Here is a 24,763-nt window from a genome sequence, read left to right on the forward strand (position 1 = left end):
GTAACTACCAATACACTAATGACCCAACTTTCTTGGTCAGCAGAGGTCATTCTAATGTGGTGTGATGTGATGGAGAAAAGCTTGCCAGTGCCACCTGAAGTTATTTTCCTCCCTGAAGTGACAGGGGCTGTTAGTAATGTGAAGGTGGCAACTTTCAGAAACAAAGGAGCAAGCCGGATTGAAACAATGGTGATTGTTCTGGTTTGCTGTTATGAAATAAGTCTTAGTTAAAGATTAGGTCTGTATCACCCTGTTGTGCTGGGAGGAAGTTTTGTTATCTTGCATATAGTTCCTTCTCTCATGTAGCCACTGTCATTTAGTAGTTGTAAACCTGTATCAAACTGTCTCTGAGTCCCTTCCCCACAATTAATTTCTGTGTGTCTTTTTTTTTAATGTGTATATTCCAGAGAGAGAACATCTGGGGACCTTTTTTAATAATTTCACCCGCCTCTACTCTTAACAACTGGCACCAGGAGTTTGCCAGATTTGTACCTAAATTTAAGGTAATAAGCATATGCAAGAAAATTATTTCTGTTTTCTCAAAAGCAAACTGTTCTCCTGAGTTCTTTGCCACATCTGGATGCCTAATTGCCTTGGAATTTGAAACTCTGTAATGGGTCTGATTCTGATTTATCTTTTTCTCCATCATCCTGTTTTTTCTGGAGCATTCAGTTATCTAGGGTTTAAAAGTGTTCTTACTTGAATCACGTGATTTTCATTTTGCATCAGCTTGAAGACACCTTCTCAGTGAGGAATTGAAGTGGGGCAGTGAGTGGATGTTCAGTTGTAATGTGTGGGCGTGTCAGCAGATACAAGAAAGTATTTCATTCTTATGCACTGTCTTTAGGGTTAGAACTGTTTTCAGTCATTCATAGCGATTCGGGTAAGATAAAGATTGTATGTGAACAAAACTGAACTCTAAACAGATTAGCAGGAGAGAGAATGTAGATGTTATTACAGAAAAATAGAAGAACCATAGACCTACAACCAATAACCAAGAAAAAGGAGAGAAGTGAGGCACAAATAGATAAGAACAAAAAGAAGAAAATAAATGGAGTTCTTCAGGTATATTGTGAATGTGAAAACATAGTAAGGTAGAAAGCAAGGAACGATCAGTTACTGAAAAACAAGCTGCTTACCTATTCTCCAGTGGAAAACATTGGAGTGTTGCAAAGGAAGATTTTAAAAGCACATGTACTGCTGAAACTGCTGAAATTTTAGAATTAAAGATAGATAGAAGTGTCAGAAGCTTGCAGTTATATCTGCAAAGAAGAATAGATTATAGTTTAAATATTTGAGTTGTTAATGTAGTAACCTGTGATACGAAGAGGTCTTGATCAGGTTTTTTTTAAAACATCTGATTTTCTTTTTTACAGAGAACATGTAAGAGCAGTAAAAGACACCTAGTTATAAATAACCAATATACCAGTAACATCCAGGCTAATTGTTTGAATCTCTTTGCTACTTAATAAGATGGAGGAAAAGACTTGGAACTATTACTATAAGTAATATTTGATTTCTTGATCTGGGGTAGGGCAGTATTAAAGGACTTGCCTTTCACCAAATGGTTTGCTCTGTAGATCTCTGGTGAGACTGTACGTTGGTTACAGTGGTGTATAGTTCGAGGCATCTATATGAGAAATTGTAGTATTGAACGTAGTTCAATAATGTGTATATTCCAGAGAGAGAACATCTGGGGACCTTTTTTAGTCCCCAGAAGTATTGAACATAGTTCAATACTGGATGATTTGAATGGCTTATGTTTTGGGATAAATTGGGATTACTGAGACCTTAAAGAAACTGATGAAGAAATAGAAATGCTTAAGTTAGTAAGGAGTTACTTAAAAAAAACCCCTTAAAACAATCCATTTATGTATTTGCATAGCCCATAGCAATAGGAGCCCTGATTAAAACTCCTGGAGTACAAAACATTAGAGCAGTTGGCTATTCTGCCTGCTTACTCTCATTTCCTTTAATGAGTTCATTGTATAGAATAGCCAAGCAACTGTTTATGCTTTCTCCTTCTTATGAATGAAATACAGAAAACATTCCAAAAATGCAGTCAGAATGCTTGTGAAAAGATAATTTTCCCTTTTTTTTATTTAAAAAATCTGTTTCTGTCATTATATAGCTGTTCCTTGGGTTTATTGCATAATAATGTTTACCTCATCCATGGAACAGAACAGAAGTTTTCTAAACTTATGATTGTTACATAATTACAAGTTTGATCAATCTTTTTTTAACCAGTTTTGTTCCTGCTTCTAATCATACACGAGTGCTTCTAATCGTACAGAAGTGTGTAGTCAATTACACTTCTAAAATCACAGTGAATTAATTTCTTCACGTCCATGGCAGAATATGTAAACTAAAAGGCAAATCACTTTTTTGGTTAGTCTGATGGTTTTTTACTAGCATCCTTATTTCAGAACAGTTGGAAGAATATTCAACTAAAGGCACTTTGCAATTTGGAGCTTGTCAGTTGAAGGGTGGAGATTTTTGAGACCTTTTGCAACCTCCAAAACCAGCATTCCTGCCTTTGTCTTAGTTGCATGTAGTCCTTTCATCAGACAGAAGGTGGCAGTATGATATTATTAACCAGTAACTTTGGTTTCAGGGCACTGCAAAGATCCGTTTTGAGTAATAGGACCCATGGCATTCTGAGCTATAAATGGCTTAACAGATTTCTCTGGCAGTTGGACTTTTTAAAATTCTTATATTAAATATGTCCATGACATTTTAACTTTATCTCAGATTTTTGGGGCCACTTCTGAAATATAAAACCAGGAGGACAACCAGGAACGTTAAACAGAACGAGCCCACTAGTCCTCTAAGGTTAACTGTAGCAGTTGAGGGCAGACCTCTTTCTGCTATAAACAAAATACCATTTTTAATTTTTAGGAAAACCTGACTAGAAGGTATAATGCGCTACTGCGCATTTTGAGTTTCTTACTGTAGCTTGATCTAATCTTTGTACTAGGCATAAGTTGCTTGATACCTTTGCCTGGAATGCTCTGTTTCTAAGTATTTTAAAGTGCTTTCTGATTTTTCTCTGTGTTAAGAAATATAATTTCCCTTTTTGTTGTTTTGGAGAAGGAGGTCTGTCTTTGTAATTTTGTAGAATATGTAGTATAAAATTCGAGAACAGGTTTATCGTTACTTGAAAATAATGTCTTTCTGCTTTTGTACTGTTCCAGGTGCTACCTTACTGGGGAAATCCCCATGATAGAAAGGTGATCAGGAAGTTCTGGAGTCAGGTAATACTGGCGTGCCCGTGTGCTTTGACCATTTTTGTTATTTGTGAAGAGTAAACCAGAAACTGTTGCTGCACCCCACCAAGCTAAATGATGCATAGATACAGAGTTCTGTTTCTTCATCCGTGTAGTAGCATTTTCCTTAAGATAATGAGGTAGAAGGCTTCTCTTGTGCTGGAGAGCAATACAGTACAGAACAATTCAGGCAGTATGGAGTTCAGTTGGAGATACTAGAGCTCCGTAAATAAAGCAGGAAGTGTCAGCATCAAGGACTGTTTATTCTATTTGAGTAACCTAACTCAGGATGCCCAAGTCTAGCATCCCTGCAGGCCTGTCAGATTGTTCCTGATTTAACCCCAGGATTTTGTAGGGTTCAATGTCTGGGTCTTGTCTGGTGCATTAAGAAGCATCTGAAATTGTTCAGGGACTAATGGGCTGAAGTCCAGATCTGCCAGTTGAATAACTGTGCTGTAATTAATTAAAAGTCAGCTGGGGAAAAATGCAGTAATAATGAGAGAAGATTATGAAACAGAAGCCTGAAATTAGAGTATACACAAGTGAACTTTTCACAATGTATTTACATTATGTGGACATTTGTTTCTGATTTTGTGGTTATAGAAGACATTGTATACTCAGGATGCTCCTTTCCACGTGGTAATTACCAGTTATCAGCTAGTAGTACAGGATGTGAAGTATTTCCAGCGAGTGAAGTGGCAATATATGGTGCTGGATGAAGCGCAAGCACTCAAGAGTAGCTCCAGGTAATAAATTAACTGGAAACAAAATCTTCCCTCCGTATCAGCTTCTCGAAGGAATATCAAGAAAACATCAAGATTACACAAATTGGTAGAAGTTAAAGTTGACACACATAAGACTCTTTAAGTGTCTAACTTAGTTAAGTGTCTGTATAACTCTATGGCACTGGATTGATCCACTAGTTTTTTGCATTTAGATTTTCCTTCTCCAATTAAAAAGTAATTGTGGAGCAGAAACTTAGATGGATGGTTGAACAAAACAGTGTAAAATGCTGTTCACCTTCTGTGCTGACTACTCAGAGAATTCTGCCCAGTGAACAGTCTGTAGTCTTTAGTGTGTATTGCTTATATTGGCTCCGTGAAATGCATTCTTTTGATTCCTCTTTCAGTGGCACTTCCAGTCACAAATGAAGGTCAGAACCCTGTGAATACTGTTGGCTGCAATAAAGCCCAATCTTTGTCATGAGACTGTGCCAGAAAGTTTTCTGGTTGTTTTCAAGCAATAGATTTGTCTGTCTTTACTTCTGTAAGTGCTTTCCCATAACCTTTGTCCAGTTGCCACTGCACACAGCAAGTTAAAGACTGCTTTAGATGCAGACTCATTCTGACCAAAGTCTGTCTCTTCAGCATTCTTGGAAACTGCCCCTCCGAGAGGATTGTAACGTATAGCTCTGCATGCCTGCCACACTGGCCCATACACTTAGTGTTGTAAAGTCTGAAAAATACATGACGTTCTGATTCATTATAACTGTTTCTTTTGGGAAGTTAATTATTCTGATGATGAGATTTTATTGGTATCCAAGTAGTTGAATAAAAAATGAGTAAAAAGATACTCAGAAAAAGAAAATAAATTATGCATGTTTCTTTGTAATTTGTAAAAGGCTACTTCTTCCTGTAATTGTCTTTTGAAAGACTGGCGAGTAGCTGTGATAGTTTTACCCAGTGACCTCCAAAAATCATTTGGGAAGGTGACTGGAAGCAATTGGTCTTAAAATACCTTATGTTTCATGTCCATCTACCAAAAAAACGGTTTTAATGATTTTTCTTAATCTTTTTCATCAGTGTTCGTTGGAAGATCCTACTACAGTTCCAGTGTCGAAACAGATTGTTGTTGACTGGGACCCCAATCCAGAACACAATGGCTGAGGTATTTGGGAGCTCATAAGAGTGGACTTTTCTTTATAACAAGAATATATACTAAATATACATGGACAGTTAAGAAACCTGTTGTATTTGTGTGGTTGTGGGATCATGCTTGTAGCAAACCACTGGCAAACATGTGGAATCAGCTCTGGGAGGGGAAAATTTGGAAGTGTGTCATGCATTCAAATAAAAATAAAGCTGAAGATACCTGATAGATAGTAATACCTAGATTACAAGATGAAATCTAATTCTTGTGGCTTTTTCTTCTGTTGCCTGAAATTGCTCGGCTATATTTCTCACTGCTTTCTAATGGTGTTTTGTTAAGTTGATATATCTGGCATTTGTCCAGGGGGGAAGGATGTGGCTGGGTTTTTGTTTAGTTGTGCCATGTCTCATAATCCGCTAAAGTGATTTTGCTCATAAAGAGCTGCAAGGGTTTAGGATCCCCAGTTACCGTGTCCACAGTAGGGTGACATTTGCTGATCTACTGTTCTCTCCTCTGCTTTTAGCTGTGGGCCCTGCTGCATTTTATCATGCCAACACTGTTTGATTCCCATGAAGAGTTCAATGAGTGGTTTTCTAAGGACATAGAGAGCCATGCAGAGAACAAATCCGCCATTGATGAGAGTGAGTGCAGTGTGTAACTCAGTAGTTTTTATATTAAAAATCTGTTGTCTTTTCCAACTACTAATGGATAAACTTTCTGTCTCATTTTTTGTATGAGAAATGTCTTCTAAAGCAGAGGTGCGTAATGGGATTGGAATGTTAGGCATTGTCCATGGTTTATGGCAAAGTTTGTGTTTCTGACTGTAATGTACCATGTGTAATGAATAGAAAAACATGTCCTGCAAATGTTGATTTGTTACCTGTCTCCAGTCCTCCTCCTTCCCAAACACAGGAGAAGAACAAATATTTTAAATACTTGTAAGTTTCTGCAGAGCACATCATCTTGGAGATCTCAGTGTGTTAAGCGCTAGACATAAAAATTATGACACAAAGCACTGAAGACCTCTTGAGTGCCAGAAGAAAATCATAACAGTTCTTTAAAAAAAAAAAAATTTCAAAGTCAATCTTAGGGGATAATTCTGTAGAAAAATCTGTCTAGCTAAAATAGCTGATTTGTAATTGGAGTAGAACACAGTACAGTTGGAACTTCTCACAGAAGTCAAGACTGTAGGAGTTCCCAAATACCCAGAACTTTGTTTTTACAGGGTATCATAAAGACTGCAGTTGTCTGTCAGTGTAGTATGGCATGGTTTTGTGATGCTATAATTTTGGGGGGGGTTGAGACTTAAAACTGTAATGATCTCTTTTCATGAATTAGCGATGTCTCATCTGAAATCTTCTTCTTCACTAATAGTGAGTGATAAATTTAAGCCCATATTGTTCAGCCCAGAGGAATACAGAACACATAAAATGCCTTAGAAGTTCATTCTTTGAAGCAAATCTTTAGATTCATAAGTTAAACAGTGTGGCTTGGCACTCATTTAAAAAAAATCAACAGAGAAATGCCAACTCTATGCTATAAGAACTCATATAGGGGGACATGGCTGAGCAGTAAGGGACTTAATTTGTCATAGAACACCATGTAGTTTTCATCTTGGGTGAAGTAATTGTTCCTTCTTTCCCATTCCCTGTATTTCAGATCAGCTATCCCGCTTGCACATGATCCTGAAGCCTTTCATGTTGAGAAGAATCAAGAAGGATGTGGAAAATGAGCTGTCAGATAAGGTGAGAAAAAGTATTTGTCTGGAATGAGTATTTCAACTTTATTGTCATAGCTCTGTTCTCTAATCTGGTTTTTGCAAACTCATTTGTCAGTCTGTGTACCTGAAATTTGATTGTAGACCTTTCACAGACCTTCAATTTCTGGCACCACATCGCAGTAATCTCATTAAATGTGAATGTAACTGAAGAACCCCTAATTAATAAACTTTTCTTCTAGGGAAGACATTTCGTTAACAGTTACAAATAAAAATCTTTAAGCCTGATTAAGTTGACAAATATTGCCAATTGAAGTGAAGGAGATCAATACACCAATGATTAGGTGATAAACATCTCCAGTTGCCTTTTTGAAGGATTTCGCATGGGTTTAGGATTATTTTTGTTTTGAAATGCATAGTGGCAACATAGAATCATAGAATGGTTAGGGTTGGAAGGGACCTCAAAGATCATCCAGTTCCAAGCCCACTGCCACAGGCAGGGACACCCTCCACTAGACCACGTTGCCCAAAGCCCCATCCAACCTGGTCTTAAACACTTCCAGGGATGGGGCATCCACAACCTCTCTGGGCAACCTGTTCCAGTGCCTCGCCACCCTCACAGTAAAGAATTTCTTTCTAACATCTAATCTAAATCGACCCTCCTTCAGCTTAAACCCGTTACCCCTTGTCCTGTCACTCCACCATCTTTCCTGTAGGCCCCCTTCAGAAACTGGTAAGCCACAATTAGATCTCCCCGGAACCGCCTTTTCTCCAGGCTGAACAACCCCAACTCTCAGCCTGTCCTCATAGGAGAAGTGCTCCAGCCCCTCCATTCAGCTTCGTGGCCCTCCTCTGGACTCTCTCCAACAGCTCCATGTCTCTTCTGTACTGGGGCCCCCAGAGCTGGACGCAGTACTGCAGGTGGGGTCTCACAAGAGCAGAGTAGAGGGGCAGGATCACCTCCCTTGACCTGCTGGTCACGCCTCTTTTGATGCAGCCCAGTACACGGTTGGCTTTCTGGGCTGCAAGCACACGCTGCCGGCTCATGTTGAGCTTCTCATCAATCAATACCCCCAAGTCCTTCTCTTCAGGGCTGCTTTGAATCCATTCCTTGCCCAGCCTATAGTCGTGCTTGGGATTGCGCTGACCCACGTGGAGGACCTTGCACTTGGCCTTGTTGAACTTCATGCAGTTCGCACAGGCCCACCTCTCCAGCCTGTCAAGGTCCCTCTGGATGGCATCCCTTCCCTCCAGCGTGTCAACCACACCACACAGCTTGGTGTCGTCGGCAAACTTGCTGAGGGTGCACTCGATCCCACTGTCCATGTCGCTGACAAAGATGTTGAGCAGTGCTGGTCCCAGTACCGACCCCTGAGGAACGCCACTCGTCACCGTTCTCCACTTGGACATTGAGCCGTTGACCACAACTTTTTGATTGTGACCATGCAGCCAATTCCTTATTCATGGAGTGGTCCATCCATTGAATCCATGTCTCTCCAATTTAGAGACAAGGATGTCGTGCGGGACAGTGTCAAATGCCTTGCACAAGTCCAGGTAGATGACATCAATTGCCCTTCCCTTATCCACGGACACTGTAACCCCATCATAGAAGGCCACCAAGTTTGTCAGGCATGATTTGCCCCTAGTGAAGCCGTATTGGCTGTCACCAGTCACCTCCTTGTTTTCCATGTGCCTGAGCATAGTCTCCAGGAGGGTCTGTTCCATAATCTTGCCAGGCACGGAGGTGAGACTGACCGGCCTGTAGTTCCCTGGGTCTTCCTTTTTACCCTTCTTAAAAATGGGGGTTATGTTCCCCCTCTTCCAGTCAGCAGGAACTTCACTGGACTGCCAGCACTTCTCAAATATGATGGCGAGTGGCCTGGTCACTTCATCTGCCAGTTCCCTCAAGACCCGCAGATGCAACTCATCAGGTCCCATGGACTTGTGCACCTTCAGGTTCCTTAGATATTCTTGAACCTGATCATCTTCTACAGTGGGCGGTTCTGCATTCTCCCAGTCCCTGCCTTCTGTGACCTGGGCAGTGCGGCTCAAGCATTTGCCAGTGAAGACTGAGGCAAAGAATTTGTTGAGTACCTCAGCCTTCTCCATATCCTGGGTAACCAGGTCACCCGTTTCATTCCGGAGGGGACCCACATTTTCCCTCGTCCTCCTTTTATCACTGACATACCTATAGAAGCTTTTCTTGTTGTCCTTGACATCCCTGGCCAGACTAATTTCTATCAGGGCTTTGGCTTTCCTAACCTGCTCCCTGGCTGCTCAGACAGTTTCTCTGTATTCTTCCCAGGCTACCTGCCCTTGCTTCCACCTGCTGTAGGCTTCCTTTTTTTTGTTTGACTTTGCCCAGGAGCTCCTTGTTCATCCATGGGGGCCTCTTGGTGGATTTGCTCGACTTTCTCTTTGTTGGGATGCATCGCTCCTGAGCTTGGAGGAGGTGACGCTTGAATATTAGCCAGCTGTCTTGGGCCCCTCTTCCCTCCAGGGCTTTGTCCCATGGTATTCTACCAAGCAGATCCCTGAAGAGGCCAAAGTCTGCTCTGCTGAAGTCCAGGGTAGTGAGCTTGCTGAGTGCTCTCCTCGCTGCCCTGAGGATCCTGAATTCCACCATTTCATGGTCACTGCAGCCAAGGCTACCCTTGAGCTTCATGTCCCCTACCAGGCCCTCCTTATTGGTGAGAATAAGGTCCAGCATGGCACCTCTCCTCGTGGGCTTCTCTGTCACTTGGAGGAGAAAGTTGTCATCAACACATTCCAGGAACTTCCTGGATTGCTTACACTCAGCTGCGTTGTCCCTCCAGCAGATGTCAGAGTGGTTGAAGTCCCCCATAAGGACCAGGGCTTGTGAGCGTGAGGCTGCTCCTATCTGCCTGTAGAGGGCTTCATCTGCTCGATCCCCCTGGTCAGGTGGCCTGTAGCAGACCCACACTATGATGTCCCCTGCCCCAGCCCTCCCTTTAATCCTGACCCATAGGCTCTCGGTCAGCTCCTCATCCATCCCCAGGTGGAGCTCCATGCACTCCAGCTGGTCGTTGACACAGAGGGCAACGCCCCCTTCTTGCCTGCCCTGCCTGTCCTTCCTAAAGAGCCTGTACCCTTCCATCCCAACACTCCAGTCATAGGAGCTGTCCCACCACGTCTCTGTAATGCCAATAAGGTCAGAGCCTTGCAGGCACACACACGTCTCCAGCTCCTCTTGTTTGCTCCCCATGCTCCGTGTGTTCGCGTAGAGGCATTTCAGTTGTGCCCCCGATGAGGCTTATTGGCTGGGATTCTTCTGATGTATCTTCCAGTGTTACCCCATTGGTTCCTGTTGCATCTGGAGCCCCCGGCTTATCTCCTCTAGGCTTCGAGCGTGCTGTAGTGCATCCAGCACATCTCTGAGCAGTAGACCAAGGGCCCTCACCAGCTCCCCATCCCTCCAACCTGGGCACATCATCCCACAGCATGTTGCTGGCAAGCCTGATGTTATCCCCTTCCCCCTTCGAGCCTAGTTTAAAGCTCTGTTGATGAGCCCCGCTGGTTCCTGGGCAAAGATCCTCTTCCTCCTTTGAGAGAGATGAATCCCATCAGGGTTCCTCAGGCCCGGTGTGTGTAGGCTGCCCCATTGTCAAAGAACCCAAAGTTGCGGCACTGCCACCAGCCACGGAGCCATGCATTTATGGACTGCGTCCACCTGTTCCACCCACCGTTGCTGCCCTCAACTGGAAGGAGGGAGGACAATATTACCTGCACCCCCGAATCCTTCAGTGACTGCCCTAAGAGCCTGAAGTGCCTTTTGATCGCTTTTGTGGAATATTATCCTCTCTTGTTAGTCTCTTAATTTCACGTGAATGCTAGCAATACTGAATGATCTTGTGGTCAACACGTCCCCAGGTTTTGGGACCACTGGCTAAGAGACATCTACTTTGTTCTGATGTGCTTATTAATTTCAAAACTAGAACTTCCCACAGACACTGTTGTATGGGCTCCTGACACCTGTTTAAGATGGCTCTAAATGGGTAGCATTTTACAGTAGGATAGTAGAATTGAGGTCAGATTTTAAGCTAATCAGCTGCAGATGTGATGTTTTCAGAGTTTCTTATGAACCTATCTCTTTACTTACTTGTGCTCACATGCTTTTAAAGGTCTGTCTCCTACATCATTACCTAAGCCTTCCAAAACACACTTATCAGTTAAGTACTTCCCAGGTTGGATCCTGAAATACAGATATGAATGTGACTGATATATATGTATTTTTTGAAAAAATTGCATTTCCCTTAAGGTATGTTTCTCTCTGTGTATACTGATGTGGTCATCCTCCATTTCAGAGATAGAAAAGGCTAAATCTTCATTACTGTTTTTCAGATTGAAATTCTTATGTACTGCCAGCAGACAAGTCGACAGAAGCTGTTGTACCAAGCTCTGAAAAACAAAATCTCTATTGATGACCTCCTGCAGTCCTCAATGGGCACTACTCAGCAAGCACAGAGCACCACTAGTAGTCTCATGAATCTAGTCATGCAGTTCAGGAAGGTAAGGCTATTTAAAGCAATAGTTTAAAAAAGTATAATTGGTCTGTGCTAATGAATTAAAATATAGCTTCTAGAAAACACTATAAAAATAATTCTGGCATAGGCAAGCAAATTTGCATGCAGTTCAGTTGTGTTTCTGGTGCAGTGTAGCATGATGTTGGGTTAGAAGAGCTTTAGCCAAATAGTGTGTGCGTCTGCTAACTGGTTTGGTTCCAAATTGGTTGTTGAAGGGAATCATTCGGTTGGGAAGAGTCAGCAATAGGTGTCATGTGAATAGGAAAGATATGATGCAGTATTGAAATTTGAGTACTAAAATAGCTGTGATGTACTAATCAATATTAAAGTAATCAATAGTCATAGTTGATTTGGGGTGTAAATGCTGCATCGGACTAAATTAATTCCTTCCAGTGTTTGACATGCTGTCTTTCTTATAGGTGTGCAATCACCCAGAGCTGTTTGAGCGACAAGAAACTTGGTCCCCATTTCACATCTCCCTAAAGCCATACCAGATTTCAAAGTTCATCTATCGTCATGGACAGATCAGGGTCTTTAACCACTCACGGGACAGGCAAGCCTACTTCACTTCCTCTCTAGCTTAACATATTTAGTGTTGTTACTTAGACTTATTTTAGTTTCATAGGTGCTTATTAACTCCCTTATCTGATGTACTTAAATGACATTGGCCAAGCAATGCATTCCTAGTTTTCTTTCATTCATTCAGCTGTTAAGCATCTGATATCTGATGCTCTTTCTTGGTGGAATCCCAATCATCAAATATCCCTTTGATTGAATAAGAAAGTCAGGAAAAGGAATTTAGAGTTGTTGCTGATCATGTGTAATAGAATTAAGCTTGAAAAGACTTCTTAAAAAAAAATAAAAATAAACCTCCTTGGTTTCCCTTCAGTGAGTTTTCATGTTTAAGGAAGCTATCAGTATCTGTCTGTTTCGACATGGTATATCATGAGCATCTGCTGGTGCCTTGACAGCTTTTAATGCTTACTTTGGATGAGTAGAAACTGCCTGAGTGCAGTTTGCTGTTTTCTCCGACTGTGGCAATTCCTGATGAATTTTGTTTGCATTCAGTTATGAGAAATGCTCAGGGCAGAGATGAGAGAGCCATGTTTGAAGATGAGACTAATTATTTGACAGCACAAAATGCAATTCCACAATGATGGTGTGTCTCAGTATCAAATTAATAGTGCATGTGGACTGATGATGATTTTCTTTTACTGCTGTGCAATTCCAGCTATCCAGAGCACTGAAGTACTTACAAAGAAGAACTGAATGGTTGCTCTGCATTTGCTGCTGATTGTGTGATTGAACATTATATGTGTTAAACACCTTCTTAGTGATTTTGTTTGGTTTTGTTCCTTTCATTTTCAGGTGGTTACGGGTTTTACTCTCGCCATTTACACCAGACCACATCCAACAGTCTCTCTTCCATAGGAAGGGTACGTTTATGGTCCTGGGAAGCAGGTTGGGTTGCACACTTGCACGTGATGGTGTAATATGTCTTATTCAGAGGGGAGGAGTGGGAGTCCTCAATTAGTCCTCCGAGGTGGTCTGATTAAAACTTGTTAGAATTCTGTTAGCATTTGTACTTGTGCACATATTTCATTTGGTCAATGAGGAAAGCATGGAAGCAGCTGGAATAATAACAGACAACTTGTTGTTTAGTCACTACTTAATCCTGTTGCAGTCTCTTCTTCCATTCCTTCTGTCTTGTTTTAACTTACTTCAAGGGATTAATGCTGCCTTATCAGTCTAATGTGAATTTTTCACAGATTCATTCCAGTACATTCTGTATTGTATGTTAAACTGCCAACTTCTCTTTTAAGTAAAAAGTAGAGAACATGCAAGTGATCCAGGATCTAATCAATGAGCAAAAAAACCCCACGTAAGCTGCTTATATTGACAAATACAATTTATTACTGTAGAAGATTGATTTTTCTTTTTCCACTAAAAAGAGCTAACTAGATTGGTCAGCTGCTGGAATGGGAAAAATTTTGGGAGGAAAAAGCAGGAGAGATACTGGCTGCATTACTATGCTGAAAACTGTTACCATGGACCTGTTCAGCTGTGCAAAATCCTTTTCACGGGTTTCAGGAAGAACCAGATGCAGCTACAGGAGTCTGCACTTGTCTGTAACTCCCTAACTTCCATGTGCCTTTGTGATTATTCTGGTCTCAGTTTGTTTTGGTATTCATAATAGATTTTTTTCTCAGGGACCCTTTTTTGGCATACCATAAAAGGAAAATAATTTTGGGAATATAATTATTGTGTAGAAGTTAAAAAATAAAAAGACATGAATGCTGTTGGGGATACACAGTGCACATTTGTGGGCCTGAAAGGCTTTCTTCATTAACAGTGGAACATGTCTCTTCTGCTCCCCACCCTTCACTGCAGTGTATCCATCATCCTCACCATATATATAGCATCCTTATCCCCATGCTCACGTTCCCCTACCAATTCCTACATCTCCTTCCAACCCATTTGACTGACTGGCTGGATGAGAAGTAGCATGTTTGGCAGGCATTCTGAGGTATGCCTGTTCTGGTCAGCTGTCTGGCAGATACGTGTTTGGATTCACAAACGTGCATGCCGCCTATTGAGACTTAGTAAAATCCATGTCCTTGCTGGCTGCATGGTTTTCTGGCCTAGAACATATTTGCCTGTCTTGGTAAATGCCCTTCTCTTGCTCAGTCTGGAAAATGAACTGGAACTTGGAGTCAGACCGCAGCAATTATGATTAAATTTTCAGTATTTCTAAAAGATCTAGGTTAAATTATAATCTCTTCACCTAGATTTGTTGTACATCAGATAATGTGCGTCTTGAATTGATGAAGTAAGTTTATTGTTTTCAGTTATGAGTGTCTGTGAAATGTGTTGGCCTAACTTCAGTATCTCTGTGATACAGGCATCAATGAAGAAAGCTGTTTTTCTTTCCTCCGGTTTATTGATGTCTCTCCAGCAGAAATGGCAAACCTCATGAATCAGGGACATTTAGCCAGGTGAGGACAACTGTTAGGAAAAGTACAGGTGATGCTGGAGACATCTTTCAGTAAACTTACATTTTGTCTGCCTCCTAATATTATCATTTGTCTGTCATTATTTAATATTACAGCAACTTCTAGAGTGTTCCTCCAGGTATAGGGCACCATGATGCCAGGCAATTTTTATGCCTCTGTTAAAAGAAAACATCTGTTACAAAGATTTCACATTGTAAAATACACAAGACGGTCAAAGGGCAACAGAAGAGTTTGCTTAGGATCACACTGTAGTTTGTTGGCATTATCAAGCACAGTTATCTTGGAAAGGGAGGTGATCTGTTTAAGTTACAGTGTACCCTGCAATGGACAGTACTCTGCAGTTAGTGACTGTAAGAAATTTGAGATTAAAAGCAAGTCTTTATTAATAAATAAAGGTATTTTGCTTAGGGCTTTGTAAGTGTAATATTTCTTTCTTGTGGTTATTTTGGACTACTGTTTCTTGTCTGTGTTTCAGTAACATAATACAAATTTTGATCTGTCTGATCTTTATGATAAATTCTACATTCATTATGCAGGTTGTTATGAATAATTTATATACGGAGCAATTTACAGAGGAGTCAGAGTGCAGTTTTAACTAGTAGTGGCTAACTCAGGCTTGACCCTTTTAAACAAAGTGCTTCAAAGTGTATTCTGATTTAATCATTTAGATTCAGTTAAGCTACCTTAGAAAAAATGAAAATAAAGAGTAATATCGTTGGAAGGTGTCTAGCAAATATTATTTCCTTTAAGTCAGAACACTGTAAGCCTGAAATTCTGAAGAAGCATTGGCATCAAATAGAGTTATGTTGTGAATATACTAAAACCTTTCTTTCACAAAGCAGTTAATAAACATATCTACTGTGTTTTGTTGCAGATGGTTAGCTCTTTTCCTGTCTCTGAAAGCATCCTACAGGCTCCATCACACACGCTCCTGGGTGGAGACAGAAGGGGAGAGACAGCAGGGGTCATGTTATCTGAGGAACAGGGATTTCTTGCTTGATGTAAATTTCCCACTGTCTTTCCCTAACTTGCACAGCTGCACTTTGCTGCAGGTAAGCAAAATTTCTGTGATGCAGAGACAGTAGCAAATCCTCAGGAGTGAGAAATTATGAAAACGTTTCTATCCTTATAAAACAAGGGAAAACAAACTTGGAAACAGAATGACTTTATTATCTGCTTTATTAGATATAGTTAATAAAGTTCAGAGTGCTGAACAGAATAATAGTTTGACTGCTATCTTCCTCCCATATGGTCATACATTTCAAAACTTGTTATAAAAAACAAATCAGTTGAATTAGAAGACTTAAAAATATTATTGGAGCAACAGAACTAGGTTTGTGATTTGTCAGGGATGGATTCTACACGTAAGCTCAAGAGCTCTGTAATGTTTTTCTACATGTTAAGATGCTTGTTTTCTGACTCAAACCAACTCTTTTCTTCTCCAACTCAATACATTGTTGCAGCAACTGGGGAAAGCAGAGACTTCAGCCTAGCAGTGTTTCAAGAGTTGGTGGATAAGTGTTATCAATGGTGTCTTTCTACTCTGAAGCTTGCCTCTGCTGCTGTCTGATAGACTCCAAATGTGTTCGTCTTACTGTGTAATGGGAGGTCATTTTCTCTAATTTTTTTGCCTGGGATGTGTGTGAAAGTTTTGTCTTTTTATGACTGAATTGCTGTTGATTTCCTGAGTTAGGTTATAGTTATAGCTCCATTGATTCATTTCACTGGGAAATAAGTTCACAAAAGTGCTAGCACAGAGTCAGGAAAGCATCTTAGGGCAGTTAGCAGATATGCAGTACAAAAATCTTTTCTGAAACAGTGAGATCGTGCCAAATTTCTCTAGGGAATATTGCTTCTGTTCATGAGTGTGGAAGGGGAAAGGAGATAGCCAGAATTCAATTGAATAGCGTGTAGAGGAAGTTGAAATTGAAGACGCATAAGCAGTAGGAAACCAACCTTGGGCTTGGTGTCATGTTTTGCAGCGTTAACAGCAAAGCCAACAAAATGAGTTGTCCTAGTTATCAAACAAAGAGCAGGCCAACTGAGAGTGTATGCCAGTTAACTGTGGCTGTGCTGGTGCTTAAATATGCTGCATTTCCAGATCTAGCTTGCTAAAATGTCTATGCTATATGGATTTGCTTTCAGGTTTGTTTTTTTTTTTTAAATTACATTCAGCTTTTTTTTTTAAGATTACATTTTTATATTGACTGCATAATGCTTATTTCTGAAACTATACTGTAGCTCTGTCCTCTCGTTGGTATGGTTAAGGAAAACTTGTGTGGTGTCATAAGTGTTGCAGCCTAACAGTAAAGGAGTGTAAGATGGTGTCAGAAGTTGTATGCACTTACAGAAGGTAGCATAAATTTTCACATATGTAGAAAGGCAATCTAGACTTTTACATAGCCTTTGAGTTAGTGTGTATAAATATCGAAATGAAAGTTGTTTTATTTTCTTAAAGAACAGGAGGTGGCTTAACATTATAGATATTGACTATGAGATGTGGAATATGCGCATGCAGGTTTTAATACTAACAGTGAAACGTAAAGCATTCGGATAGACTACGGACCCACCCGTACCACAGCCTGGCAAGGCACAAACATCTAATTTGGTTTCTCCAAATAATTTCTGTTCTTTGAGGAAGTCATTACTTGTGTCTCAGGAGGTCCTAGTGCTGTGACTGTGCGTAACTAGTGACTGGTGTAACTACTACCTTTTACATAGAAAACAGTAAGCTGAGGAGCAAAGTTCATCAGTGTGTGCAATACAGGGTGTTTGTGATAACCTCAATAAAATCTAAAGGAAGTTTAGCCCTACAGTTATGACAGATTCTTTAGAAGTGTTTTCTAATCTGTATATTAGACAAATAACCACCTAAAGTCACTTTAAAATAAGCTATGTTTGCAGAATTTTGTTTGCACAGCTGACATATATAATATCTTTTAAAAAAAAACAACTGAAGAGCCAGAGGGACAGTTGAAAAACAAGCTGCCCTTTACATGCCTATTTTTTAGCAGCACGCATCATCGTGAGTGAAAATGAACTTGCTTTTTTATTTTAGCCCAAATTTGAGAAACTTTCAATGTAAAATTCCCCGAGGCTTCCTGTAGGGCTTCATAAGATAGTAACATGTAGGGAGTGAGGAGGGGGAGAAACAGAGGAAAAAGGAAATGGTATAAATCTGGAAAGGCTTTTCTTAACTGCTCGGATCAGCATTTCCGATGTAAGAGACAAACTATGAAAATAAGTCAGTAGACAAAAAACACATTTATTTTTAATGCATCTTTCTGAAATGGAGGTGACATCTGTCTAAAGATAGTGTGAGTTTCTTCATGTAAATGCAGAAATCCCTTGCAGTATGAGGTCTCAATTCCCCTTGCTCAGCACCTCCACATCATGTGTATTAATTTGTATACATTGATTTAAATTAATACAAAAAGTGATCTGTTCAGATGAACCCTTCTGTCCTTTGCTTTCCTAATTTTCTTTCTGTAAAAAAATTAGGAGAGTTAATGAGCTTAAGATGCTGGTAGCAATCACCCATATTCATGTGCAGCTCTGCTATATAGGAAAGCCTCTTTCAACACTTACTTTGGATTGCATGGTTGCAGTCGATGTGTACGTTCTTATTTTTTAACAATCCACCTCTTCGGTTCTTGACTTTGTTGTACTAAGGCGTATGATCTGTTTCAGAGCTGTGGCTGTGTTCAGTTCTGTAACCTTACCCAGTCTTTTCCATGTATGTGACTGATGGGGAGCTGGTTTCTGCTGTCCCTGTTATATCTGGTGTCTGCTCTGTTCATGAATACTGAATGGCTGCGTAGGTCAGGGAATTCAGAGAGGCATGTTTCTTATGTGACCTGATCGTAATTTGTACACATGAAGCATGGTGCTGAAAACCAGATAATGCTGTATACAGGAACTACTTCTAATACTGTGTGTATACAAAAAGTGTATTTTTCTCTTTGTTTTGGATACTTTCTTGGAAATTTTCCTTTATGTTTCTCCCTGGGTACTCCTAATTGGGCTAAAGCCATCTTCCATGGCTCTTTGATATTGGCTTCCACAAGAGAATTAAGTAACAAACTTGCATAGGTTTGGAATTACAGTTTGTTAGCTTCCTGTCTATGTATTTCTTGTACTCTCACTTTCCAGGAAATAACGAATCCCTCTGACAACCAGGCCACAATCAGCATGACAATGCTTGCTGTCGAAAGACTTACTGGAAACCTCTTGTGATTGCATGCAATGCTGATTCCTCATCATAAAATCAGCGGTTCCCCCAGTGCCTGGGCCCAGGGCAGGGAAGATGGGCTTTGAGCTAAAGTAGTTGTTCTGAGTCCATCTAGTAGCCTGCTGTTGCTGAGAGAAGTCAGTCTTCCTCTCTAACCCTTGCTGTCCTTTCATTACTCCCAGCAGCTGAATCCTGCCTCCACTGATGTGGGCTTGCACTGTCACATCCCTGCATTTTCATATCTGTTGAATTTGTTCTCTGATTAGATGTGTAGCTAAATACTTTAGTGGAGAGATGAGAGAGGTGATAAAACTAGCACAAGAAGTGGCACAGCTGTGTCATGAGAAGGCACTCCCCCCTTTTCGGCAGCACTACCCGTATTTGTTGCCACTATTTCTGGTCCTCAGATGAGTAAGCCAGCGTTTGCATCCCTAGTCCACAGCCACATACTCCCAGCCTTGTGTTGCCGACTCTGCTGTTTCAACACATGACCTCTTTTACTGGTGGTGAAACAGATCACAAAACTAACTTGGAGTGGAGGGGCAAGGGCTTGTTTTCATCTTGATCAGCATCTTAATGAATACAGACAGGCCAACAAGAAGAGGCTCTTCGGGGACAGGAGTGAGCATGTGAAGCAGTTGTTGCTTAAGCTAGCACTACTGATAAAGAATTACCAGCTGAGTAAGAGCCTGGTTTTGGGATCACTTCACATTATCCGCTGTGGCCCAAGCTTTGACCTGTGCTTTCTAGCCCTGCTGAGTGTCAGTGAAAGGCTATTGTCAGCTCTTTCTGCTCTCACCTTATATAGAGGAGCAGATGTTCAGTCAGAGTACAAACTTTCTTTTTGCCAGCTCCAGGCCACGAGTCACACTGGTAGCAGCTGAAAGACCCACTTACATGCTAGGATTGACGGATTGTGTATCTTAGGTGGTGCTAGCACATATGTACAGTAAGCCTGTTTTTCTCCTTTGTCAGCGGGTTCCAAATTATATGTGCTAGCCATCTGCATCTTGCCCAGTACATCTACATCTGGAAATAGGAAGGGCCTAGAATGCATAATTCATAATAGACTACTGCTGTGGATGTTTTCTAGCATTTTTTGACATACGTAGGAATGCATATATCGAGTGTATGACATGATACACAACATGTCTGCTTCTGTCATGTACCCTGATGCTTAGAACTTCAAACACTAGGATTTTAGAACATTGGAGGCTGTGTAAAATAAAAGGAGCATGCAGTTAATTTTTGTGCATTAGGAACTGGGGCAGAACAAAGCAAAAGCTTTATATACTGTTTACATTTTACTTAAGTGAACTGCTAGAATTGTCAGGAGGGCACATCCTGTGTTCCTACGGCAGTGAGAGGTATACATCTTAATGTTTCTGGTTTTGTTGCTTGTTTCCTATAATATGCAGAATAATGCTCTGCATACTATAGGAAACAATTATACATAACAATATATAGCAATTGGTCGCTATGTATATAGAAGAGTCAGAATAAAAAGTAAGCAGCAAAAAAGACTTAGTCTCTAAGCACTTTATTTCATTGTTTGGTGCAGATATTTACAATAAAAAGGGAAATATCATAACTGATTCAAAGAAAAATTAGTTTTCTGTTATTTTTCTGCATAGAGTTGAGCATCTTCAAAGACCGTAAACTGCAGTGGCATTTCAGTGCCCCCACTTTTGAGTCAATATATTTTTCTGTATCAAAAGGACATTGATACACTTGTGGCAAACTTCAGGTTTTACAGGTTTTACACATGGGTGTGTTCATGTGTGTGCGTAACCATGCTAGCACCTTGAAAGTCTTCAGGGTAAAATTCAGAGCCATTTTGCACAGGAAGGGAAGAAGAGATGGGAAAAGATGAAAGTCTAAAGATACCAGTCCAGTCTCATTTAGAGTCTTAATTTTTTTCTCTGCCAAGCTTCATTTTACCCATGCTTCAGAATACACAAAGGAGTAGCTACAAAACAGCTTGAGGGTCAGACCTAGTAGAATATTCCCGTACTTCCTTCATTATAAAAGCTAAGGTCAAAAGGTTCAAAAAACGAAAAACTTCTTTCTGGTTCCAACTGAGCGTAAAGGCAAGTATTGATACGAGCTATTCTGATTTCAGCCATTTCAGGATTTGAATGTTCTGATAATTACACAAAGATCCTGTAAATTGTCACTGCAGATGATGTGTAAAGTTTCCTTTTTCAAGGAGAAACACTTGATGAATGTCTTCTGTCTGTCTTTCTCATGGGTGGTTACAAGATTTAAGAGGAGTTTTTCTTTATAGACATAGTAACAACTGAATTTGAATTTTGTTTTCAGAACCTTGTGTTCAGTAGCCACTGTAAAGCAGTTACTGGCTATTCAGATCATGTCATACATCGAAGGAGATCAGCTACCTCATGTGTACGGTGCTGCCAGGTGACTGAGCTGCCTTCCTTCCTGTGCATAGCCAGTCCACGGGTAAGTCCAAGTTAAGTTGTAAATTACGTATTTTCTGTTGTGTTTTAAATCTTGTTAGAATTGTGCCTTAGGAACTGAATGATCTATTACTTTCTTTTGGTTGGGTAAAACTGTTGTGAGGATATCCTTTTGCTACTGTATTCAATGGTGGTTTTTTTCATAGGGGAAGTGACTGTAATGTGTACTGCAGGGAAAAGGAAGGTGGTGAGATGCACCCAACAGGAGTTATTCTGAGATATGTACATTTCACTTTCTCTCGTAATACCAAAAGCTGTAAAGTTACAGAAGAGATTGTCAAGTAGATTATTCCCCATTAATCTAAGGGGGAGATGTAGGTATGATAGATACAGAACGGGGTGATTGGTCAACTCTGATGACAAAAGGGTGCTGAGGAGCAATGCTTTTTAGAAAAGGATGTTAATTTTCTCTTATTGCCTCAGCTTATGGTCCAAGAAGGAAACACCAAATTGCAATATATAAGGATTACTCGAGTAGGCATTTTCTAAATCTTTTGGATATTAAGTGGTACTGCTTGGGATTGTTCATCAACTATTAAATGAATTTTGAAATTACTTTAGCTGGAGTTTGCTGGGCTGACACAAGAGACCTTCATAAGTCTGTGGCTGTTGTTTTTATTCCATGTTGTTGAATCTTGACAAAGGTGGACAAAATGTACTTCTATTAGCAGGCCGTCCAGATGCTATGTTCTTTAGTTACTGTTGGTGTTATTGCTATAGGCTTGATCAAATGGGGCCGCATGTGCAATTGTACATTGGTGTCTGGAGAAGGGAGGATGGCACTGCCTATCACCTACGTGCTGCTCCTCAAGCTGAATTCATCTGTGCCTGCAGCTCTAAGGACCAGAAATCCAACTGAACTTCTCAGTCATGTATCACCTCCCAGTCACAACATATAACCTGGTTCAAGAACAAGTAGTTATTGTGAGAGTAAATTGTGAAAACCACTTCTCCCTCAGATTCCTTTGATTTGTCGCCCTTTGTACTTAAATTTGCATTGCGGATGAATATATTGAATATTTCCTATACATTAGGAAGGGAAGAGAGGGGCTACGTAGGAAGGGGAAGGGAAAGACGGGGAGAGATTGTATCTGGCATTTATTCTAGAGAATCAAAGTTACTTGTTTTGGCTTGGCTGGTGTATCAAAATGATTAAGTGGAGGCATGGCTTTTTGTTTCTAGGAATACAAAGGCTTAATTTTATGCTTGTTAGAAACTTTTGGCAGGAGTGTGGAAGACCTGAAACAGCAGAAAGAGCACATATGTTCTCTCTTCTGTTGTTGTTTGACCTGTGATGAATTTTGGGAAGTTAATGGAGCGAATGATAGAAATAGGAGCGTATGTTTATGTAGCAGCTGGGGGCAGGGGGTGGGTGGGTGTAGCAGTGCGGGGAGGCTTTAGTGTTGTAGTTTTCTTTCTATGCAGGCAATTTTCCTGAGTACAGATAGACCTCAATCACAAAAAAAAGTAACTTGGAAAATGGATCTTGTGTTCTTGTATTCATTAAGAATCTGATTAATTCAGTTTAGAGTGATATTGTTTTAGTTCAGCAGTTCAGTAGATCCCAATGTGTCAGAGGTATTGTGGTGAGAGGTGGTTTTGGGCATCTCACAATGTCTGAAAGGTTAACTTTGCATGCATGGAGATAAATGCAGGAAGCATTTTGCAATTACCCTAACTAAACTAAGTTACTGAATTTAAAGTGGCAATGCACTCATAGATCACTATATTTTTTGATGTATTTCTGAACCATGACTATTACGTTCAGTCAGTTTGACAAGGATGTGTTAACATAGGAGCGTTTAGTACTAAAGACTACCCTACCTTTTGTTATGAGTAAAACAACAAAAACAAGCCTGGGGAAAAAAAAAGGCATTAAAAAGCTGCATCATGACAAAAAGGAGAGAGGAGGATCATGAACAAGTTTGAATGGAAGATTTTTTTTGACCTGTTTCAGAAATGTGTTGTTTTTTTCTTGTAAAGCCATGTAAAAGATGCAGAGCTCTACCCTAGAAGCATGTGTATGCCTTTAAAAGAGTGTGGACCTGACAGTAAAGACAACCTTATGTCCTCAGATGTCAGTCAGTGTTATACAGGCGTACGTCCTACATGGGAAGATTAGTTCTTGTTAATGTAGAGATTGCACTGAGGCGCACACAGTTTTTCTCAAGATTATCTCCTACTAGCTCTTCCTGTAGGTGAGGTATTACTGAAATTTAGTTTGTAGAATTTTATGATGCGACTTTATTTTTATTTTAAAAATCCTAATGTACGAATCTCCATCTTGATTTGAGTAGATAAGCCATATTTCTGTGTCAGAAATTACTCTGCTCTGTTTTGTGTGTAGTGGCTGACAGTCCTAGATGCCCTGGAAGAAAATATGACAGGTTGTCTGTGCCTGGAAGAGTATTTGTTCCACTCTATGCAGTGTAGAAATGTGAACTGAAATGTAATGGTTAATAGTGTCCTTTAAAAGAAATGACCTAAGTCTTGCAGCATCCTTGTAGTGTATGTCAGTATTGAGGCAACAAGACTTGAAGTGTGAGAGGTTTTGCCCTCTCCCACAAAAGACAGTCCTATGCGTTGACTGCAGATGGCAGTACAAGATAGCATCAGCTTAACACTATCTGTTAAGTAGTGGGACGGTATACAAATTCTTACTTAACATGGTCCCTTTCAATTTGTAGTGTTTCATGCGACTGTGTGCATAGACCTATAAGCCAGTCTCATTTAAAGTAGCTCTTGGCATCATACAAAACAATAGCTTTCCTATTATTGCTAAGATTTCGCATGCTTTTTTTGATTTCATTTTGATAAGTACTGTAATTGGGCTTATGAATCTGTTTAAACAATTGATTGGCCCTTGCAAAAATAAGTCTCTGTTTGTGAGATTGATTTCCTCTGAGAAGAGCTCCTGTTAAACAGGAATGGACCACAGGCTTCCACTGACAAGATCTTGCTTGATACATTTTACTTTGAGTTAGCTGGTAAATGTTCAGAGAGGAGCAGCCATCATCTAAGATATCAGTCAGTCTGTCCTGGAGTATGGGTTGTTCCCTTCATCTTACAGTTCTAAAATACAATATTTAAACTGTTGATACTTAAAATATTTTATTGCTTATTGTTTAGTTAAGCCCTTAAAATATTTTCATTTGCTTGATATAATGTTATATATGTTATTCTCGGTATGTAACAGTTAATTGTGTCACACCAGAGTAAGCTGGAACAAAAAATTCATCCACCTTCAAGTGCGTAAAAACTTTTTGGCTGCAATACAAAGGTAGTTCTTTCACTGTGTTTAATATTTCAGTTGTCCCATTATCCAAGCAATTCCCAGCCTTTCTCAATTCTCTAGAATCAGCTGCTTACTGTTCACCATCAAACCCTACAGATTGCTCTACTGTGTCTTCCTATGCAGCCCTGTCTCCTTTTTTAAAATGTGAAAACTTTCACAAGTTTAATTTCCTCTGCGTTCCTTTTCATTTGTTACGTTGCTTTTCATAGTCCCGTATGTAATGTGGTCATTTTGCACATTGTTAGGATTCATGACAGTGTTTGTAACTTACATGAATTTACATGGATGATCTTTTTAACTGTACTTCTGAAATAAAAGCAACGATGACTTGTAAAGTAATGATATAT

The 24,763-nt window shown here is 40.2% G+C and overlaps 1 protein-coding gene across 2 annotated transcripts in view; it reads left to right on the forward strand.

Annotated features, from left to right (window-relative positions):
- INO80 (INO80 complex ATPase subunit) overlaps positions 1–24,763 on the forward strand; it is a 73,414-nt gene that overhangs the window by 23,187 nt on the left and 25,464 nt on the right. For both annotated transcript variants that reach the window (XM_075754480.1, XM_075754481.1), the window contains exons 14-25: positions 408–503; positions 3,195–3,254; positions 3,870–4,012; positions 5,069–5,153; positions 5,659–5,776; positions 6,795–6,880; positions 11,215–11,382; positions 11,816–11,949; positions 12,765–12,832; positions 14,299–14,392; positions 15,285–15,462; positions 20,964–21,104. In XM_075754480.1, the coding sequence (XP_075610595.1) occupies positions 408–503; positions 3,195–3,254; positions 3,870–4,012; positions 5,069–5,153; positions 5,659–5,776; positions 6,795–6,880; positions 11,215–11,382; positions 11,816–11,949; positions 12,765–12,832; positions 14,299–14,392; positions 15,285–15,462; positions 20,964–21,104 (1,371 nt within the window). The remainder of the gene's footprint in view (positions 1–407; positions 504–3,194; positions 3,255–3,869; positions 4,013–5,068; positions 5,154–5,658; positions 5,777–6,794; positions 6,881–11,214; positions 11,383–11,815; positions 11,950–12,764; positions 12,833–14,298; positions 14,393–15,284; positions 15,463–20,963; positions 21,105–24,763) is intronic.

This window comes from Balearica regulorum, chromosome 5 (assembly GCF_011004875.1).
Source record: "Balearica regulorum gibbericeps isolate bBalReg1 chromosome 5, bBalReg1.pri, whole genome shotgun sequence".
Classification (NCBI taxonomy): domain Eukaryota; kingdom Metazoa; phylum Chordata; class Aves; order Gruiformes; family Gruidae; genus Balearica; species Balearica regulorum.